The 18836-nt window shown below is 41.0% G+C and overlaps 2 protein-coding genes across 8 annotated transcripts; one reads left to right on the top strand and one right to left on the bottom strand.

Moving 5' to 3' along the window:
• Positions 1 to 463: 463 nt before the first annotated feature.
• ubxn11 (UBX domain protein 11) lies at positions 464 to 5897 on the top strand. 5 transcript variants are annotated; one of them, XM_056381083.1, is made up of 14 exons: positions 464 to 601; positions 684 to 724; positions 1900 to 2022; positions 2119 to 2219; positions 2320 to 2371; positions 2456 to 2535; positions 2620 to 2704; positions 2811 to 3028; positions 3112 to 3189; positions 3265 to 3352; positions 3456 to 3559; positions 3712 to 3785; positions 4569 to 4718; positions 4806 to 5897. In XM_056381083.1, the coding sequence occupies exons 1-14, from the start codon at positions 531 to 533 to the stop codon at positions 4963 to 4965; spliced, it is 1425 nt and encodes a 474-aa protein (XP_056237058.1). In that variant the 5' UTR covers positions 464 to 530; the 3' UTR covers positions 4966 to 5897. The 5 variants fall into 5 exon arrangements, with proteins under 5 accessions (XP_056237058.1, XP_056237057.1, XP_056237056.1 ...); XM_056381082.1 differs by having other exon boundaries at positions 2620 to 2725; XM_056381081.1 differs by having other exon boundaries at positions 2620 to 2725; positions 3112 to 3352.
• cep85 (centrosomal protein 85) lies at positions 5634 to 17452 on the bottom strand. 3 transcript variants are annotated; one of them, XM_056381078.1, is made up of 14 exons: positions 17324 to 17452; positions 16280 to 16339; positions 16044 to 16175; positions 12173 to 12966; positions 10650 to 10780; positions 10358 to 10475; positions 10042 to 10227; positions 9419 to 9571; positions 9153 to 9307; positions 8904 to 9021; positions 8279 to 8329; positions 8053 to 8160; positions 7696 to 7939; positions 5634 to 7564 (listed from the first exon to the last, which is right to left on the bottom strand). In XM_056381078.1, the coding sequence occupies exons 2-14, from the start codon at positions 16317 to 16319 to the stop codon at positions 7401 to 7403; spliced, it is 2394 nt and encodes a 797-aa protein (XP_056237053.1). In that variant the 5' UTR covers positions 16320 to 16339; positions 17324 to 17452; the 3' UTR covers positions 5634 to 7400. The 3 variants fall into 3 exon arrangements, with proteins under 3 accessions (XP_056237053.1, XP_056237054.1, XP_056237055.1); XM_056381079.1 differs by lacking the exons at positions 16044 to 16175; positions 16280 to 16339; positions 17324 to 17452 and adding an exon at positions 13690 to 14261; XM_056381080.1 differs by lacking the exons at positions 16044 to 16175; positions 16280 to 16339; positions 17324 to 17452 and adding an exon at positions 13652 to 14254.
• Positions 17453 to 18836: the final 1384 nt, after the last annotated feature.

Here is an 18836-nt window from a genome sequence, read left to right as displayed (position 1 = left end):
AGCTTGGCTGCACTGGACAGTATGGCTGCACCGGGCCTGGCCGACTAGCGGCGACAGTGACCGGAGACGAAGGAACCAACACCGCAGATCGGGAAAGCGTGGTGACAGCTATTTAGACTCAGCTCGTCAGTCTGTACATCAAAATCATTTTTCAAAACCAATAGAAGCCCCTCATTCATTTATTAACGTCATCGGTTGGTGCTGTTAAAAGTTGTTTTAACTTTTTAGAGGCAGTCTCCACTTACAGCACAAAATGTCGTTACAAAAAATGTTGCAAAAACAAGCGACCGCAAAATATGCGACATTTAAAAACATGTCAAACTGTGTGTGTGACGGAGAAAGAGAGAGAGATAGCGACGTCCTGTGGATGAAACAGGAAGCACCTAGCATCGCCTCGTTCTTCAATATCAAGCGCTCCCTGCGTTGCTAATGGCAACGGACTCCAAACAAACAGACGGCTCGTTCTCGAGCCAGTCTGGGTTATTTAGGTTGAGGAGTTCACTCGCAGTGTCCGGCTGGTCTCAGGTAAAATGAGCTCACCTTTGTCTATGCTGAAGAAAACGAGGCGCACTCCGCTGCAGGGCCCTCTGGACGAGCAACGGTGGGTTACTCACTGGACACAAGTACAGAGCTGCATTTATGCCAATAGGGAACCTGTACATGTAACTGTGTTTGACCTGCAGGGGCAGACAAAAAGTGCCTTTCAGGAGGAATCGGTTAACAGGTAGGCTGCTCAAATCTAAACATAATGTCAGAGGTCACTCAACAGCTGTTACAACCAGTGGTGAGGGGGGTATTCACATTCTGTACTCAAAGAGTACTGTAAAAAAACAAAAGTAAAAACACTCAGTAAGTTAAAGTATGTAAACATGATCAGAAAAATTTAAGAGTTTTAAAAGTAAAAGTGTTCAATGCATAAAAATGCGTCTTACACTATTATATATCATTAGGTTATTATTACTCATGCATTAACTATTTTTTTAAACTATTGAACAAATAAAATCAAATCATTAAAACAATGACCAGGAAAAAACAGCAAATCCTCACGTTACAAGCTGGAGCCTTGAGAAATGTGTATGTCATTTTTGCAGCTGGCCTAATTCAATATTACTGAAGTGGATATAAATAACTGATTAACCTGTTGCTCTGTTGTTCATTCACACGTAACCATCAACATAATACTTCCTAGAAACTCACTACCACTTAATCATCTGAGCCAAAACCTCAGCTTCTCTCTATGTCTGGATGTAGGAGCTGGAAATTATTTGACCTTTTGAATAGAAGCTTTAAATTATTATCTACAACGACAAACGCCCACACAGAAAAAACAGTTCCAGTTTGAACTGTATAAAAATGAACTTGATCCCATTATATATATATATATATAATCAAATAGAGAGGCTGTCAAGATTTTGAACAATATTTTTCAATCAACTTTTTATCTAAATTTACAATGAGAATAATAAGAAGAAGAAAAGAGTCTGTTTTTTTGTTTTATAGTAAACTTATCTAATAAAAATTAATTTAATAGTTTCTCAATTAATGTTTTGACTAATAAGTTAATCAACTAATAGTTTCAGATCTAATTATATATTGTGTTTGATCATTTACTGTGTAACAAAGCATCATATTTTATAAGATCTTCATATGTTTAGTATGTAAAATATTAACCTGTAAAGTGACAATAAAACAGTTGTAGTGGAGTAAAAAGTACATTATTTCCCTCTGAAACGAGGTGGAGTAGAACTAAGAGGCGGCATGAAAAGAAACTTTAGTAATTTGACCACTCTTAATCCCACTACTCTGACAAACAGATATTTACTATATATTTGTATATGTTCTTTTTTAAACCTTTTTGTGACACTCACATGATTTTGTAATGTGTGTTTCCTTTTTCAGAATTTCAGTCAGCATTAGTTGACAGTGCTGATGATGATCCATCTGATACAAATCCTCTCCAGTCCTCCCACACGCCAGCCAGCAAAGCCTCCACTTCAAAATCAAAAGCCCCTTTAAAGAAAGGTACAAGTTAATACAGAGTTATTTATCCCAGTGTGAAGTACATTTTTTTGATTTGCTGTTATAGAAAACAAAGCTAACTCTAACTCTGATAATCAGTTGCTCCACCAAGCGACTTTGAGCTCATGTCTGCCATGATGCAGCGGGTGAACCTGCTGGAGAAAAAAGTGAGGAGCCAAGCGCAGGAGATCGAGTGCAAGGTGAACACATGCCTCCTCCGGGTGAATAATGAAGTGGCAGTAACAAACATCTTTGAGACATGTCACACCCCCAGTTTATATTTTCTTCATTCTTCTAAAGAATAAAAAGATCTCCGTTTTGGAGAAGAAGCTGAAGGTTTGGAAAGAATCAGGTAATCACCTTCAACATGCGCAGACCTGAGTTTGATATAAACACATGATACAGATGAAATGATTTTGCCTATTTGCGGATTTAGGGAGTGCACATGATCTGAGCGGCAGAGAGGATCTTGAAAAAAGGTGCCAACAACTGCAGAACCAAGTGCATGAAATGGAGGTGAGTTGATTAAATATTACACTTCATTCATGTCTTTATGCTGTGATCACACCATACTGAACTGCGCTGGTCCCTGTCCTGCAGAGCTTTCTAAATGACTATGGTTTGCTCTGGGTGGGAGATGGGGAGACCAGTGACTCAGAGGACTGTGCGCAGACATACAGCTCAGGTAGAGGCCTCTGGCAGCCAGGTACTTTCATCTTTATCAGCCCTAAGCTTTCTTGCTAACATTCACAACACAGGGCCATAACGTGTTTTATATCTTTCCTCTGCAGGCATCTCCGGGGTCAGGGATTTCTACATGAACTTTGACCTTGTGATGCTGAGGATCATGGAGCTGAACATCCTCGCAGGGGAGGGAGAGTCTTTTGTGCAGTCGACAGCCACGGGGGCCCAGCTGGCAAAAAAGGAGCCTATTCAACTTAGGCTCTACAGCAATGGCATTGTTATGTTTGATGGTCCTTTCCGCTCTTATCAGGAGCACAGCACCCAGGTTTGCAAACTAAAACTGTACAGGATAAAAAAACGGCTACTTTAAACTGGGGTCTTTGATGACTCTTCCTTTGGTCTGTGCAGCAGTGCATGCGTGATCTGATGGACGGGTATTTTCCATCTGAGCTTCAGGAAAGATTTCCAGATGGTGTTCCTTTTGAGGTGTGTCTCCGTTTCTTTCCGTTTGCCTGTCAGCAAATGTGCAAAGTTATGACTTATCAAAAACTTACTGTGCAGGTTCATGACAGGCGAGATGAAGAATTTATCTTCAGGCTACCGTGGGAGAAAGATGATTCATCATGTGTTGCCAGCTCTCAAATACCTGGTCTGTCCTGCAAACATCACTCTGATACTCCCAAAAATCAGACCTGTGATGGATATCCTTCCATCTTCACTGTCATTCTCATGTTCTCTTCTGGCTCACACAGGCAAGACAGTGACCATGGATCAGTTCCTGAACAGGCTGCCGAAGGTGGTGGTCAAGGCTGGTCGCGTGATTGATGTCAGGGACTCACTGAGAGCAACCCTGCAGGTGAGAAAGCAGAAAGGATCGACCTCATTTCAAAAGCACTTACTCATATACCCTGTTTGCGTATGTATGCTCTCTTACAGATGATCACGCTATCTAGTCTGCCTGTAGTTGTGCTTAACGTAATGCTCTGATCTAACAAACACTTTCTCTAGGGTTCATCTGATGTGCAGAGCAGCGAATCAGTGGTCTTCATAGACACAGCCGCACTGCAGGCAATGAGAGAGAGGTATTCAGAAATGTCATCATTCATTACATAAGCTTACCGATTTTTTTTTTTTTTTTTTTAGTACCATGAATCGTGATACAAATTTTTGTGTCTAAAAACCAGTGGGAGAACACATTGTGCAGACAAGCATTGTTTAAATCTATAGAAATGTGTTTTAAATTGTAGAAGAATATTCCAATGTTTCTAAAAAGTACAAAAATGCATCAATAAAATGATGCATGAATCAAAAGTATTTCCATTTGATGTAAACGCAGAACCATGGAAAAACGTGGCATCTGGGGTTTAATATGTTACTCAGTATAAACATCATATAGTTTATCCAGATACAAGATGCCGAAACAGCAAAGCAAATCATTTTCTGACATCACAACCATGTAGAAATTAGAAGGAAAAGCGGAGGTTAAAAGGACCTGCCAAATCCAAGTACGTACTGCATGATGTAAAGGCTGATTAAAATCCCTTTCTGGCAACGATGACTGACAGTCGAGATTGTGGAGATTACTGTATGCACTGGTCTGAAAAATAGGGCAGGTCACCACAGACAGCCAGCATTCGTTAGCTCGTGATGGGGTGTAGGATTCAGATGTGTGACCTCCTTAAGGAGTCTGAGACCAGTGAAAGACATTATTATATAAAGTGTGTTCGGTTTTTATACCTCACAATGCAGCTGGTAACGTAAGTTTTGGTTAATGTCGTGGTATGCAGAAAGAAAGGGGTCAGCTTTAACTCATATTTATACAGTAAATTTTTATATTATGAGTTTTTGTCCCTTTTCACATTCAGACTGGAGACATCCAGCTCTGACAGGCCATCGTCACCCCGTGATGTCATCACGCTCAAGGTGAAGTCTGAGGATGGGAGTCATACTTACATCTTGAAAATGTGCTTCTCAGAAACAATCGGCCACCTGCGACAGTATCTGGACAAACACAGGTGAGACCTCATCCTCCTGTCCAAGTTATCTCTCCTCTGCCTTCGTAACAATGCGACACTGGTTGCGTGTTATTTCTTACACTACAGAGGCAGTGGTCTCCCTGGTTACGACATCATCAGCGCGTACCCACCATGCTGCTATGATGACGACTGCAGGACGCTCCCATCATGTGGACTCACGACTAATGCTACTCTGCTGCTGCGAAGGAGACATTCATTGACTGGAGTCAATCAAATAAACCTATGAAAAGTCATATGACTTGTAAGGCACTTTTTTTTTTTTTTTTTTTTTTAAATCAGCCTTTTTCACAGAAGACGTGTCAGTCATAGTAAGAACAGTACAGGTGTTCAAGTGTCCCCTACAGTGAGCTGCGATGCACAGTACCAGGCCCCTGAAGCTGAAGCAGCTAAATGGATTTGCTTTTCCTACTCTGTCAAAATGGCTTCTGTGAAAAAGGTCCACCCTTGAGTGACAGAAAATCCTGTTAGTGACACAGATGTGGATGCATTGATCAAACTGATACCAATTCCAATACCTTAATTCCAGGTATCTGCTGATGCCAAGGGTCTTTTTTTTCCAAAAGTAGAATCTGTCAATCTCACAGCTTTGAAAGTCATTTGGATCATTTTTATGTAGCAGGAGAACTGAGCCGTTTGTCCACTGAAACATTATGCTTTATCCCAATGACAAAAGAAAAAATATTTTACGTGGAGCGGTCATGTCAAGGTTGATACCTGATCTGCTTAATAAGATGAGTATCAAGGCCAACGCGGATCCAGTGTATTGAATCAGTGCATCCCTAGCTATAGAAAGCTATTTCTCCTGGTTCTCTGCACAGAGAGAATAAAAAGAATGCAGTTACAAACCAATGAGAATGAAATAAAACAAAATCCCAAACAAATTAAAACAAAACAAAATGTTGAAAATCTTTATTTCTAAAATATGCAAATACAAACAAGGACAAAGGTATGAAAATATAAACATCTTTTTCCCTTTCGCAAAACATTTGAGATGTTAAGGCATGCGGAACCTGACTTTTCCAAAGATAAATCTTGTGCTACACGAGGTTAAAGGTCCCATGAAATGAAAAATGGCTTGTGTCCCTGGGTGTGTTGTTCGGTTTAATTTGTCAAAAAGTCATTGTTGCATATTTTTATATTAAAATCCCTTACTCTTTGTGTAAAGTGTCGAGTTTTTTTAAATGGCTTATCCTGCACTCACGGCAAATATAAAATTCCATTGACTTCAATGTGATCAGTGATTTAGGGGTGATCCAGCCAACCCCTCCCGTCATCACTGCCACGTGGGATTAAAACCTGAAGAGCTAATTATCCTCAGTGACTGCTGCCTGGCCGAATATAGCCTGGCCTATCTCATATTAAACACCACAGAAGAAAATAATCTAAAAGCCACTTCATGGGACCTTTACACATTGTTGTTGTTGTTGTTTGCTAAAACAACATTAGCACATTATTACAGCAACACATTAGGAGGACCCAAAACGCTTTCACACCGAGTTGTCAATGCAAACAAAAAAATAAATAACAGTGAAGATTAATACTGTATCTCAGGCATACATTTATCAAACACTTAACCACTCCGTCGAAGCCGTTATCGACTGAAATGTACAGTATGCTGTGAAGTTATTCCTCTACACAGAGCAGATTCTACAAAGATCACTCAGACTAATAAATTTGACTTATTGACCTAATTTATCTACCAGGAACAAAAACAGTGTAGGAGCCTCCACGAGCTCTGTGACGCGGCCCACAGTTATCTGCTACATTCAGAGTCAGGGAATGTATTGACTATCCTACTGGTTGACACACTGAGAGAAACGTCATATTGGAAGAGTCCGCTGCAAACAGCCCTTTGTGGTTGGTCTAAAATGAATTAGCATTGTGGTTGCAAACTTACAGAAAGGCACGTGTTGGTTTTCATTCAGAACGAGGCCTGCAGCAGAGAGGAGCATTCACAAACATTCTTAGACTTGCACAACTGCCCCGACCAGAGTTTTCTTTGGTACTAAAACTGATGTAGGCCTGTTGGTGTGAGAAGCTGATTTGGTATTAAACCGTTCAGTTGTTAAGTCTGACACCTCACAGCTGAGTCTAATGTTACAGTTTTCACCATTTTAAATAATGGCATGTTAGTAACATTTCCTTGTGAATTCAGTTAAAAGCACAGGTTAAAATATTTTCAGTTGATTGTCAACCACTTCTTGGATAATTCCCCTCGAGAGGGAAATTAAGATTTAAATAAATTACATATGTGGGACTTCTACACAAAAAGTTTTCCACTAGAGTGGAACAAAAAGTATAAGACTGTTTGGTAACTGACAATATCATGTCATTATTATTAAAAAAAAAACAATAAAACACACACAATGCTTTAAGGATCAAGTATTAGAGGTAAGTTATTTTCTGTTAGCCCTTGGACAGAAATAGATGAACTCACCGGGGGGGTTGGGAGGGTTCTGAGCTACAGGCAGGCTTGAGATTCAACGTTCAGTCAGTCGAGAGAAGTAGAAGCTAAACCATTTGGGCTTTCCTCTGTCCTAATTTTAAGAAAATTAAAATCCAGTCCTCTTTCTGACATTCAGTCACTCGGCCCATTTTAGGTGCTTCTGAGATGAAATGGGGTTTCTGCAAGTTTCCTCCATCACCTGGGTGGGTGGCAAGTTATTGGGTGATGCAGTTTTCTCCCATGTCCTGTGCATAACGGTCCAGTATTACATTACGTAGTTCCTCAACATCTCGACGGAGCTGTTGAGCTTCGACGAGTTTCTTCTGAAGCACCTCTGGACTCATCCAGTCCTCGTCCTGCTCTGCCACTGGTGGTGGTGCTGATAAAACAAAACATGACTCTGATTCATGTACTACAACTTTTCTAACCCTAAATTCTCACAATATGAATCATTTTCTTATTGCATTGTACTGTATTACCAATAAGAGAAAGAGTAAAAGCAATGCTTACATGTGAGGCCGAGTAGCAGGGAGAGGTTGGGGTCTTGTCCTTGAGCTCTCTGAGTCAGGATGCTGCACAGTGAGCGCAGGTCACTGAGGCAAGAGGCGATCTCTACATGAAGCCTCTGTGTGAGACGAGCCCCGGCTGGCTGCAGGGCAGAGGAGGCCTGGTTAGTGCTCCTCTGCTCTGGATCACTCATCTGCTCCTGCAGAGTCAGGTTCTGCTCCATCAGTTCCTGGTTCTGGGCTGACAGCTGAAACACAGGAGTCAGCATCAAAGTTAGTTAAGAGCAGTCAAGGAACAATTAAGGTTCTCTGTATACTGCACTAAAAAACCTAATGATTTTCATGGATCAACCAAACTCACCTCCTTCATGGCTGTGTGGAGCTCTAACACACTCTGCTCTTTGGCCAACACCTCTTCTCTGAGAGCCTGAGAGCTGCTCTCTTCCTGAGATATCTGCTCCTCCAAAGCCTGCGAACAGAAACAATTATTGACTCACAAATGCTGAGGTGAAACTATAACCAATTAGATTCATATAAAATACAAATATAATATATTTATATAATAATGATATAAATAATATAAACACCTGGATTTGGGAGCCAAGCTGTTCCATCATTCGGTGTTGCTTCTCAATGACCTGCAAAAAAAAAAAAAAAAAAAAAGAACTGAGCCTTAAAACATTAACTTCCTACTTGGAACAGCACTGTGAGACCTTATAAACCTAATTGTACCATGTGTGCTGCTAAACTTAACAACTCCACAGCTCAGAATCTATACTTTTTGGTTTGCAGTCACAGAATATATCCCCTGCACTCTCTTGGGTTGGGAAATGAAACCAAATCCATTCAAGGAACTGCACCCAGGGTTTCCAGAGCTAAACTGTCACCCGTTTTATTGACTCCCATTCCTTTCATTTTAATATCAAATTACATTCCTCTTTTCCCTCCCTTTTCTGTTGGACTATAAGGTTGTGGCATGAGACTCACTCAGTCACATGAACTTTTTGAAGCTGAAGTAATTTGGGTTCAAGCATATCAGTAGCATAACTACTATTAGATTGCAGAGTATAAACAAGTTGTGCATTCAAATTTGGGAGTGGTAATTTAAACCAGTCCACTTGTACTCTTTGTATCTTGGATTTTTCGAGTATAAGGTGTACACAGATTAGCTTTTAAAGAGAAGACACTCAGAACATGTAAAGAACAACAGACCTTTTTGAGTCTTTGCTGTTCCTCCCTCAAAGTGTTGTTCTCTACCCTGAGCTTCTCAATATCCAGAGAAGGCAGTCTGGCTCCATCCTCAAGGCCCTGCTGCACCCGCTGCTGCATACTGATGAGGACAAAAATAAAAACACAGAACACATTATACAGCGATACTACCGTCTCTTTGTGCACAGAGTGAAGAGAACATGCCTGCTGGGCAGATCGTTCATGGTGATCAGACCACGTGTGTGTACATACTCAGTAATCGTGGTCAGCAGGTCTCTCTCCCTGCGTTTCTGCTCCTCCAGCTGGGCATCTTTCTCCCGTAGTTGTGAGTGTGTCGTCTCTAGACAGAGCTCCAATTCTTTTACTTTCTCCTGTAGTTGGGCTGCCTGCTGTTCAGCCTCCAGGAGCTGATATTTTTATAAAACACATGTCTACATTTAATGATTTAAACACCTTCAACCAAGTAAGTCAGACCAGACAGAATGAGAAGCGATGAAATTAAGGAAATATATCCTGACCTGCTTGTTCTGGCTCTGGTAGTCCTCTAAAGTGGGCAAGTCAGCTAGATAGCGCTCCAGAGTCTCAATACGCTGCTGGTTCTCTCTCTTCAGCTCTGCCTCCTTCTGACACTTCTTCTTCAGGTTGTTGATGTGCTTGTCTCGACTGCGGATCTGCATACATAGGCAACATGTGGTAAGTGGGATAATATGCTCCAAATTTAAAGTGTACACTCAAGGCAAGAACATGCGAGAAACTGCTCCCACAAACACAACCACATGTTGCCTTTGGAGAAACTGCTTTCACACAATTTTCTATCCCTGAGATAACTCTGAGAGAACCTGTTAAAGCCTACAGTTTTAAGATCTACTTATGTACTGTGCTCTACAGTCATTTTACAGGAACAGTAAACAGCATCTCAGTTCCTGTGGGGGGAGAAAGGTTTCCTGTACAGTGCTTCCTGGGTCTTATTTTAATGTTTTATAATTTCAGATGTTGAGAAATTTTTAACAGCCTCCTTTCATCACTAACATTAACAAAGTACAGAAATTTAAATGCAGTTCTCAACACATAATTGACACTAAATTAGAGGCAAAGTGAATGGTTTTTGTACATTAGGAAGAAGTGTTAGGTAAGCACAAACCCTCTCTTCCTGTTTCTTCATCTCCTCTGCATGTCTCTCACAGGTCTCCTTCAGACTGTCAGTTAGTCGGCGTGTCTCTGCTTCAACTGCTCCCAGTCTGCGCTCTGCCTCTGCTTTCTCCAGGGCAGCGCAGTCTGTGCGCTCAGTAAACTGTGCCCTCAGGAAGGCATTCTCTCTCTGAGCCTCCTGTGAAGCCACCATGTGATAGGAATGTTTCAGTTAAAGCTCTTAGGGGTAAATACTTTGTAAGGGTGATGACAGTATAACACAGTGTTCTCAGTGTTGTTTTTGGGAGCCAGAGCATCTTTTCACCAACCTGTAGCCGCAGCATGCACATATCCCCATAGGAAGCCCCGCGGCCCAAGAGGGCTCCATGGACCTGCAGCTCGCTTTCCCTCAGACGCTGCTCCAATTGGGCCATATGCTGCTTTTGTCTGTATCACAACATAGTCCAACCATCATCAACACAAGAACAACAATAGTCAACAACACTGAAAAAACAATCAATGTTAAGAATAACTTGATGACTAATAAGAACTTAATTATTATAACAGAATTACTCCCTAAAATGTCTCAAATTGAGCAGTCAAATTATTTGAAACACTTGCCTCTCGATGATAAGCTCCTTCTCCTTTAACAGACTCTCACTGGCTTTGACCAGAGCATCCCACTTGCCAGAGTCTGAGTGAACAGGGTTTGAGTACAGAGATGGGTACTGACCCACTCCAGCACTCATTAACTGTAACAAAAAAGATGAAAAGGTATGTGTCACTTAAAGCTGCATCTTGTGGAAATATGCCAAAGTGATGAGAGACGTAACAATTAAGAAGTGTACAATTTTAACCTTAAAAAATAACTATGCATGGCGGATATCCTTTCATGTTATCCTGGTACCGCATAGATAGTGCAAAGTGTTGCCAGAAACACAACTCAATATTTGGACCAAACAAAATGCAAACAGCTCAGGGACTGCTGCTTTCCTCGGTTAGCCTGACACCTGGTCAAACTGTTTTTATAGCAAAGCTACCTGACAACAGCATTAGATACTTTTTGTGTGAATAACAACCTTATTAATTTGAAATGGTTATAAAAAAGGAAATAAAACTTGAGTATCAAGCAGTGCCAATCTCTCTGTAGAATATAATGTAATTCCACCTTATTGACTTTAAAGTCTTTCTTCCATCACAGTGAAGGCGCAACCAACTGTCAGTGTATTCTGGTGCTGTGAAGAATACATCCAGCACAACCAATGAATGAATGCTGCAATCAAATCATAGCTTCGGGAGCATTCATATAGTTAAGACATTTCATGATTAGCATCATAACTTATTTCATACAGTAAAATCCCCCATTAGTCCAATCAGATTTAGCTTTTGAATATTCTGCCCAGTTGCAGTATCTCAAATGCATAAAAGGTATTTAGAAACTGTTAAAGTGATAAAGTGTTAGTTAATGTGTCAGCACACAGTACGCGGAAGTGGCGACAGTCACTCACTCAACATCTGCCACAGAGGAAATGAACATTGAAAACAGCACTGAAATCGCAAAGAGTTGTTGTGTAATGGTATTTTACCATGTTGACAGCTTTAAAAAGACTGCAAAAGCGAAGCAGCAAATACTTTTAACATTAAGCAAGCACAGGATTTTCTGAATTACACATGTAATAAAATATCATAATTAAACATTTTTTATAAAGCTCAACAACAGAGACCAGAAAATGTTTTATAGTTCTTGTGATTTTAATTTGGTTGATTGATTTGCCAGTCCTGCTTTAAAATAGGACAAGGCGTCTGCGTGGCCTCAGGCTTTGTTAGCGGAACGTTATTTTTCCTATGTTGACCTATATATATGTGACGCTCTGGATTTCTGGCCAGATTTCAATGTCCACCAATACCCGACTGCCCCACATGTCGACTCCAATGGGCTTTACTTTATCAAGGTTTTCCCCTCTGAGAATTCACCTCACCATAAGACCAGTTTGTTTTGCCACCCAGTAGAGGTTATCATGTGACATAAATGTCTAGCTTCTACACTATAATCCCAAAACATCAGTCACAGCATACGAAACAAATAAAAGTAACTAACTCCCAGGATTATGTTTCTTAAGCATTTTTCTCTGATGAATGCTTACCTGCATTTGTTCCACTTGCAAGCGTAAACTCTCCAGTTGCTGCTTGTGTTGCTGTTGTTGCTGCCAGCTGGATAGTTCACTACATCTGTCCTGCCGCAGTGGCTCATAACCCATGGAGCCTGTATGCTCCCTCAGCAGAGCCTGTGTCTGCAGGCTGAGAGGGCTTGCATAAACTCCAGTGGATCCAGCTGCACCAGGCTGACTGCCCCTCTGATTAGAGGTTTCTGCTGTGCCGGGAACCCCAGGCCTAGCTTCAGGCAGAACCTTATAGCTGTGCTCCATGCCTGCTCTGTAGGCGTCAGACACACAGTCTGGGTTGTCTCTAATCCCGCTCGCCTGTAATCGGAGTCTGACATCAGGGCATAACCCCCCCAACAGGGCTGACTGATTTAGAGTAGGTTCCACAGCAGGAGTGTCAAACCTCTGGCCCTCATCTAACCGTGTGTGATCTGAGGGGAAAAGCGAATGGTCCAGCCCATTTACAAGGCTGCGGTAGCGGCTCAGGCAGTCTGGCTTTGGCCCCACAGGGTCAACTCCCACACCGGCCTGAGCATCCAAGTTGGGTGAAGATGCTGATTTGGAAAGAGAGGAAGACTTCGAGGTGGAGCCACTTGGAGTTCTGGAGCCAGAGGAAGACCTGTGACCATCAAGTGAGGACAGGCCATCCTCCTGGACACATGACTGGGGCTTAGAGGCCGGGGATCCGGCCGTGGATGGCATGACATGTGCAGTGGGAATGGGGATCTGACTGCGGATTGGTTGGAAAGAGGGGCTGCTGCTGGAACTGCAGAAATCTTTCAAGAGTAAAACAAAAAAAGTAATTAGAAATTACAATCAGCGGTACACTCTCACTATACAGATGCACCTTGTTAAAATCAGTGCAGAATATTTGGAGCACTACTGCAGGCAATTTTCTCTATTTTCAGTCAGTGATGTAAAGTAGATGCAGCAGGGTTTATGGGTGGCCTACTTTGATGATGAGGTGTCACCACAGAAAGAATTAACTGGCTCTGACTGACTCAACCCAGGGAAAAGGCTTATAATAGACTCAAACCAATGAGCAGGGTAAAAGCTCTGTGTTACATGATTAACAAAAAAATATAGCATTAATAAGGCTGGTATTACCTGCCACGTCAGTGTACATGTAAGACAATTATAATTCACTGTTACATTCTGTTATAACAGCTCTGCTGAATAAAGGGTCTTCCTTTTTAATCAACATAAACTCTTGTAATTATCCTCCTAACAACATTCAGAGATAAGCAACGACAGATTACTCTACAGAGTACACACCCAATCCACACCATTAAATATGCCCAAAAATGTTAAATGTCTTCATTTGGAAACGTCAGAGATCACATTATGCTCACAAAGAATTTCAGGAACATGGCAAGCTTACTACAACCAACCTACAGACGTCTCCACAAGCCTCGACACAATCTGAAGTTGCATAAGTCTGATTTCAACAGTGTTACAAACCTGAGAGACCTGCTGAAGTCTGGAAACACGGTACTCACTTGAATGCAACAAACATGTTATTAGCTGTGACATTTTTTCTAAAGCTGAACTGAGGTAAGCTGAGCTGCAGAACGCTTTAAATCCAAACAACAGTCCGTCTTCTGCATTTCTGAATATAACCAAACCACCCTCTGAAGCTAAGACCAACAGCCGCGCAGCAGTCAGGCCCTGTGCCCAAAGCCGTATTGTCCTCGAACAGCCAAACCAGCCTGTACCAACCTCTAAGCAAACACATACAAACACGCGTACACAGGAAAGGTTAGGGGTATTTATAGCCCACCTCTCATGTTACGGAGTGATCTGTGGGTGCCGCTTATTTAAGCACCTTGCCTCCTCCCACTGTAACACACAACACACACGTGTACACCCAAAGTCAAAGACTGAATGAGATATGTTTTCCTTGCTCAGTTAAATCCACACCCTCCTTAAACAAGAAACTCTTCGCAATCACAGAGAAATAACATTCAGTAAAAGGGCAAGAATATTACAGAAAGATCATCAATCTTTCAGGAAGGTAAAACTTCAAATATAATAGAAGCCTCCAGGCTCCACTATTTCATCACTGGCTAGAACAAGTCTAAACGACTCTGTAAGAACTTTTGCTAGATGTTTGTTCAACAGACATTCCTGTGTTTGCAAAGTATATAACATGATGACAATTACCCGCAGCTTTAAAACTCAATATTTTGATTAACACCAAGCAACTCAAATTTAAAGCTGTTTAATTTGTATTTTAAGTGTGCTATACAGTATTATCTACAACAGGTCATTACTGTGGCTAATTGTGGGGTTAATTGTCATGTTGCTAGGCACTGCTGTCAGTTTAAGTGTCTGGACAAAGTTGTACCAGCAACAGCAGCATGTTCAATTACTGCCAGATGAAAGTTACATTCATTCCTACATGAAGACAGCAGCTATAACTGTAATGTATCCAGGGACCACAACATACACAACAAACACATGCATGGAGTCAGACGTTTGTTTTAATGCAGCTTCAATCCTTCCAGGAATGTTGTCTTACAAGAACTGAGCTGTGTGATCGCAGTGTTTGGGGCTGGTAGGATAACACTGGACACCCCAAGAAGAAGTGATTCCAGTTTGTTGAAAGATATACAAGACATGCATCTGCTAACACTAATAATTGTTCTCCATAGATTCCCTTGAGGGTTTAGTGATGTTTAGATCTGGTGACTGGACATGTGATGGGAATTGAGATTGTTTGATTCACTGTGGTGATAAGGAAAACATTAAAACACACATCAGATTATGTAGGGGTGTGCAGTGGGACAGCATCATCTGGCTAACATTTGCACAAAGTCTATAAAATGGCACCTATACCTTTACTAACACACCACTGTTCAGATGGATTATAGAAACTACTGACGTGCAGGAGATTACCAGTACAAATTCACTACAAATAGCAAAAGAAACTATGTGTTAAAGGCATCCTTAGGACTGTGTGATGCAAAACAGCTTTTCCCTAAAGTCAACACAAGTAAATGTAGCTTGGTTTGAGGGGCAAAAAACAGTGACCTGTTGGCAGTTGCTATGAAAAGTTTCCAACTGGCAGCCAGGGCATAAATATCAGCTTTGTGAAGCTCAAACTCTACAGTGTTGGTTCACCTCTAACCATTTTTCAGTCTCTTATTTTGCAGTATTTCCTGTTAGTACAAGGGACCACCCAAACCAGCTGGTCAACCATTACATGGATTCATTCTGATAAGAGCATCTGTTATTTTTTCCACTCACATGTATATTCATATAAATATAGTACATACGCACACCATCTCCACTAGGATTTCACATTTTCTCCAATGGGATATTCCCATTGGGTGTGGGTCCAGTTTTCATTTAGCTGTCCAGTCCTAATATCACAACACCCCGTCCTCCCAATTAGCCATAACACCAGAGGAGTGCAGCAGAGCCTTGGGGCACTTTTGGCTAAGACTCTAATCTACCTCTGCAAATCTCCCAAGCAGACAGAGTGGATCATGAAAATTTTTTTACTCTATAAATAGCCTAAGAAACAACAAGACGGTCTTTCCAGCCTCAGCACAAACAAGGGGTTGGGGCTGAGTCTGAGGTTCGTGAGTGGCTGCTCACTACATTATACTTTGTATGACTGATCTCAACTGTCAAGTCAGCAAAAGTATTGAAGTCTAATGACAAACAACCATGTTGTAACAGATATCCTGTCAAGTGCATGAATGCAGCAAACTATTACAAAAACTCAACCACAATTTAAGCACCCAACACTGGCTGTGTAGAGTGCAAACTGGGACTCACCACTGACACAGACCTCAAAACAGTGTTACACAATACAGGCAGGGGGAGAACAAGCAAAAGTCATCACCTTCTGTGCTGTCAGATGCCGAGGTGCCAAGACCAGTGTCCCCACTGTCCGATGTTCCAGGACGTCGGCCAAAACGGCTTTGGAACTTCTCTGACACAGCTGGTGTTTGCCACTCCATGTCAGCAAACCGAGCTAATGTATATTTGTGAAACAGGACGATAGCAACGAAATAGTATATCAACACACGCTGAACTCACACACAGTTTATACATTTTCACAGCAGAGTGCCAACTTACCCGCTGGTTTGGATTCAATATATCTCTGTGAGGTTGTCATTCCATACGAGACAATGTCACCTGTGAGAGATGGGGGATGGGGGGGGGGTTACATACAATTACAATGAAATAGTGAAGACACACTAATAAAATATTTTTAATGTTTTTTTTAAGTTTGAATCACATCTTAATTTAGGTTAGTGAAGCTCACCTCTCTGTCACTTCAACAGATAAGTAACTATCTGACAACCTATTCGTTTAGTTGGCTGGGAAAACAATAAAGGAGGCTGGTAGGTTTTTATGATGAACCAGAGACTGAGATGTCCTCTAAACAAAAGCTCCTCTCTTGCTTACTGTATATTATGAACTGAACGTCCATGGCTTAGGAGTCAACAGCTGTTAGCTAATGACTGATTTGTTCGCCTATCAAACTCATCTGCCCCTCCACCTGCCAGAAACAAACTCGACGGACTTTTCTGAGCACCAACAAAAATAACAACATGAGCACATGTCTTAACGTTACATAATCTGTTACACAAACATTTATATCCCTAAGAGGCTACAGGAAGTTGTACATCATTTGGCAAGCGAATATAGCGATTACAAATGGATACATACAGTCTGAGATGCAGCCTGGTTGTTACAAACTAATCCCGTTCAGCAGCTAATTCACGAAGGAAATGACTCGCTAACCAGCCAAGGAGAGCTAAGTCAGCTAAACGTGACCTATCTCCAAATTGAATTTGTTAAATTTTTCGATATCAGCTAAATGCGACAATCGTACTAATCCAAGTGTAGGTTGTGTCAAAGCAGTGACTTCTTTATGATTTCCCACCCCAAAACGTTCACATTTGTTTTACTGCGATGCACTGCACCGTTAATCACTTAGCTAATCCATGACAAATCCGTTTCCGTCTAACAAGCTAGCTAACAGCTAGCTAACACAACGTTGCCGTTTGCTTAGCTACCTAAGTGAACATGTACGTAACAAATCTCTGAAAGCTTTCGTGTTTACGTTATCGTAGCTTACATAGCTGTCGGCGCTGACACAAAATTTTACTTTACCTTTTGTTTCACATAAACACAGAATGAAGTAACAAATCTCGGTTTCAGGCTGGTAACCGAAGCCGAATCTGTACCATCCGCTGCGGCGGTTGCTGCTGCTGCTGTTGTTCCGCTAGCCAACTGATCCCCTCTGCTGGCAGACAACCCAGTCCAAGATACAATGGCCGCTTGTTTAATATCACAGCGCCGCCCGTTCAACAATGACGGGTTATGTTGTCCCAGAAACCGTTTGACGTTTTCCTGCCTACAGGGTATTGACATCCGCAGTGGTTACATCTACAGACTACAGCCGAAAAACTGGGCTAGCAGAGTTTTTTAAGACTTTTCTTGAAATATTCCTGCCGATGCAACGAAAAGATGACCAGGTTCATTCTGCCATATGACCAAATATCACCAGACTAACACAAAACGAACAAACCTAACCAAGATGCGTTGAGATGGCTGGAATAACCTAGAAAATAAGGGTTCAGAAGTATTACAACCTATTAGCAGTCTTAACATATATTTAATTAGGCCACAAAACAGTAAATAGCATATTACAAAGGATTAGACAGCAGTAGACTAAATCAGGAAATCTATCTATATTTGTCTTCTTTAGTTATTTTTCATTAGCGATCCTACATGTTTAAAAATCTATTGATTCCATTGGCTTAATTTAAACACTTCTGCTTTTCATTTTGAGTGGAGCCACTGGTCTAAACCAAACAGAACAGCTGTGATTGACAAAGAAGAGAAAATACCACAAATGCCGACATCAATTTGTTGTAGGAAGTTGGGACAATGATGATACCATTTGTAATACCTAACGCGACCATAAAGTGACACATAAGTCAGGATTTTTTGCAATAGATGAAATACAAATCGCAACATCTGTTTTATTTTGTCTTTAATGCACAACAATTAATTGATTAATTGAATCTACCTGCAATAAGGTGCTGTCTGAAATATTATAAAGACAACTTTAATAAAGCATAACACAAGCAGGCCTTGTATTTAATGTGACAAGCACATGAGAACACCTTTTTTCTGTCCTCACTAACGTTAGTTTCTGTATTGCTGAATCTCCAAGTATGAATACATCATCACTAATTCAGGGCATATAAAGCATTAAAATATCACTGTAGTCCATGATGTTTGGGCCTTGGCATGTGATAAAAACAACACACACAGAAAGCTGAGATAGGCTGGATCCTGATTAAGGAGTCATGTTTGAGATTTCTTTTTGTTCAGTATTCACATTGTGACATGCAAGGTTATGAGATTGCCAATCATAAGAATATCCTACTAAAATGTAAAAATATCATGCATTAATCCAGTCTTTTTAAGTATTAAATCTATTTGTATACTTAATAAGAAAAAAACACTACAAAAGAAATACTATATAAAAGAATCTATTCACACAATCACACAAAAGTATATCTACACGTGATTAGTTTTCAGAAATATACTTGAAAAAACAGTTAATTCTCTGGGGGAAAAAAATCATTTGTTCCATTTATATTTGCATATGGCT

The sequence above is a fragment of the Seriola aureovittata genome, chromosome 7, assembly GCF_021018895.1.
Source record: "Seriola aureovittata isolate HTS-2021-v1 ecotype China chromosome 7, ASM2101889v1, whole genome shotgun sequence".
NCBI lineage: Eukaryota > Metazoa > Chordata > Actinopteri > Carangiformes > Carangidae > Seriola > Seriola aureovittata.
This window is presented reverse-complemented; position numbering and strand designations above follow the sequence as displayed.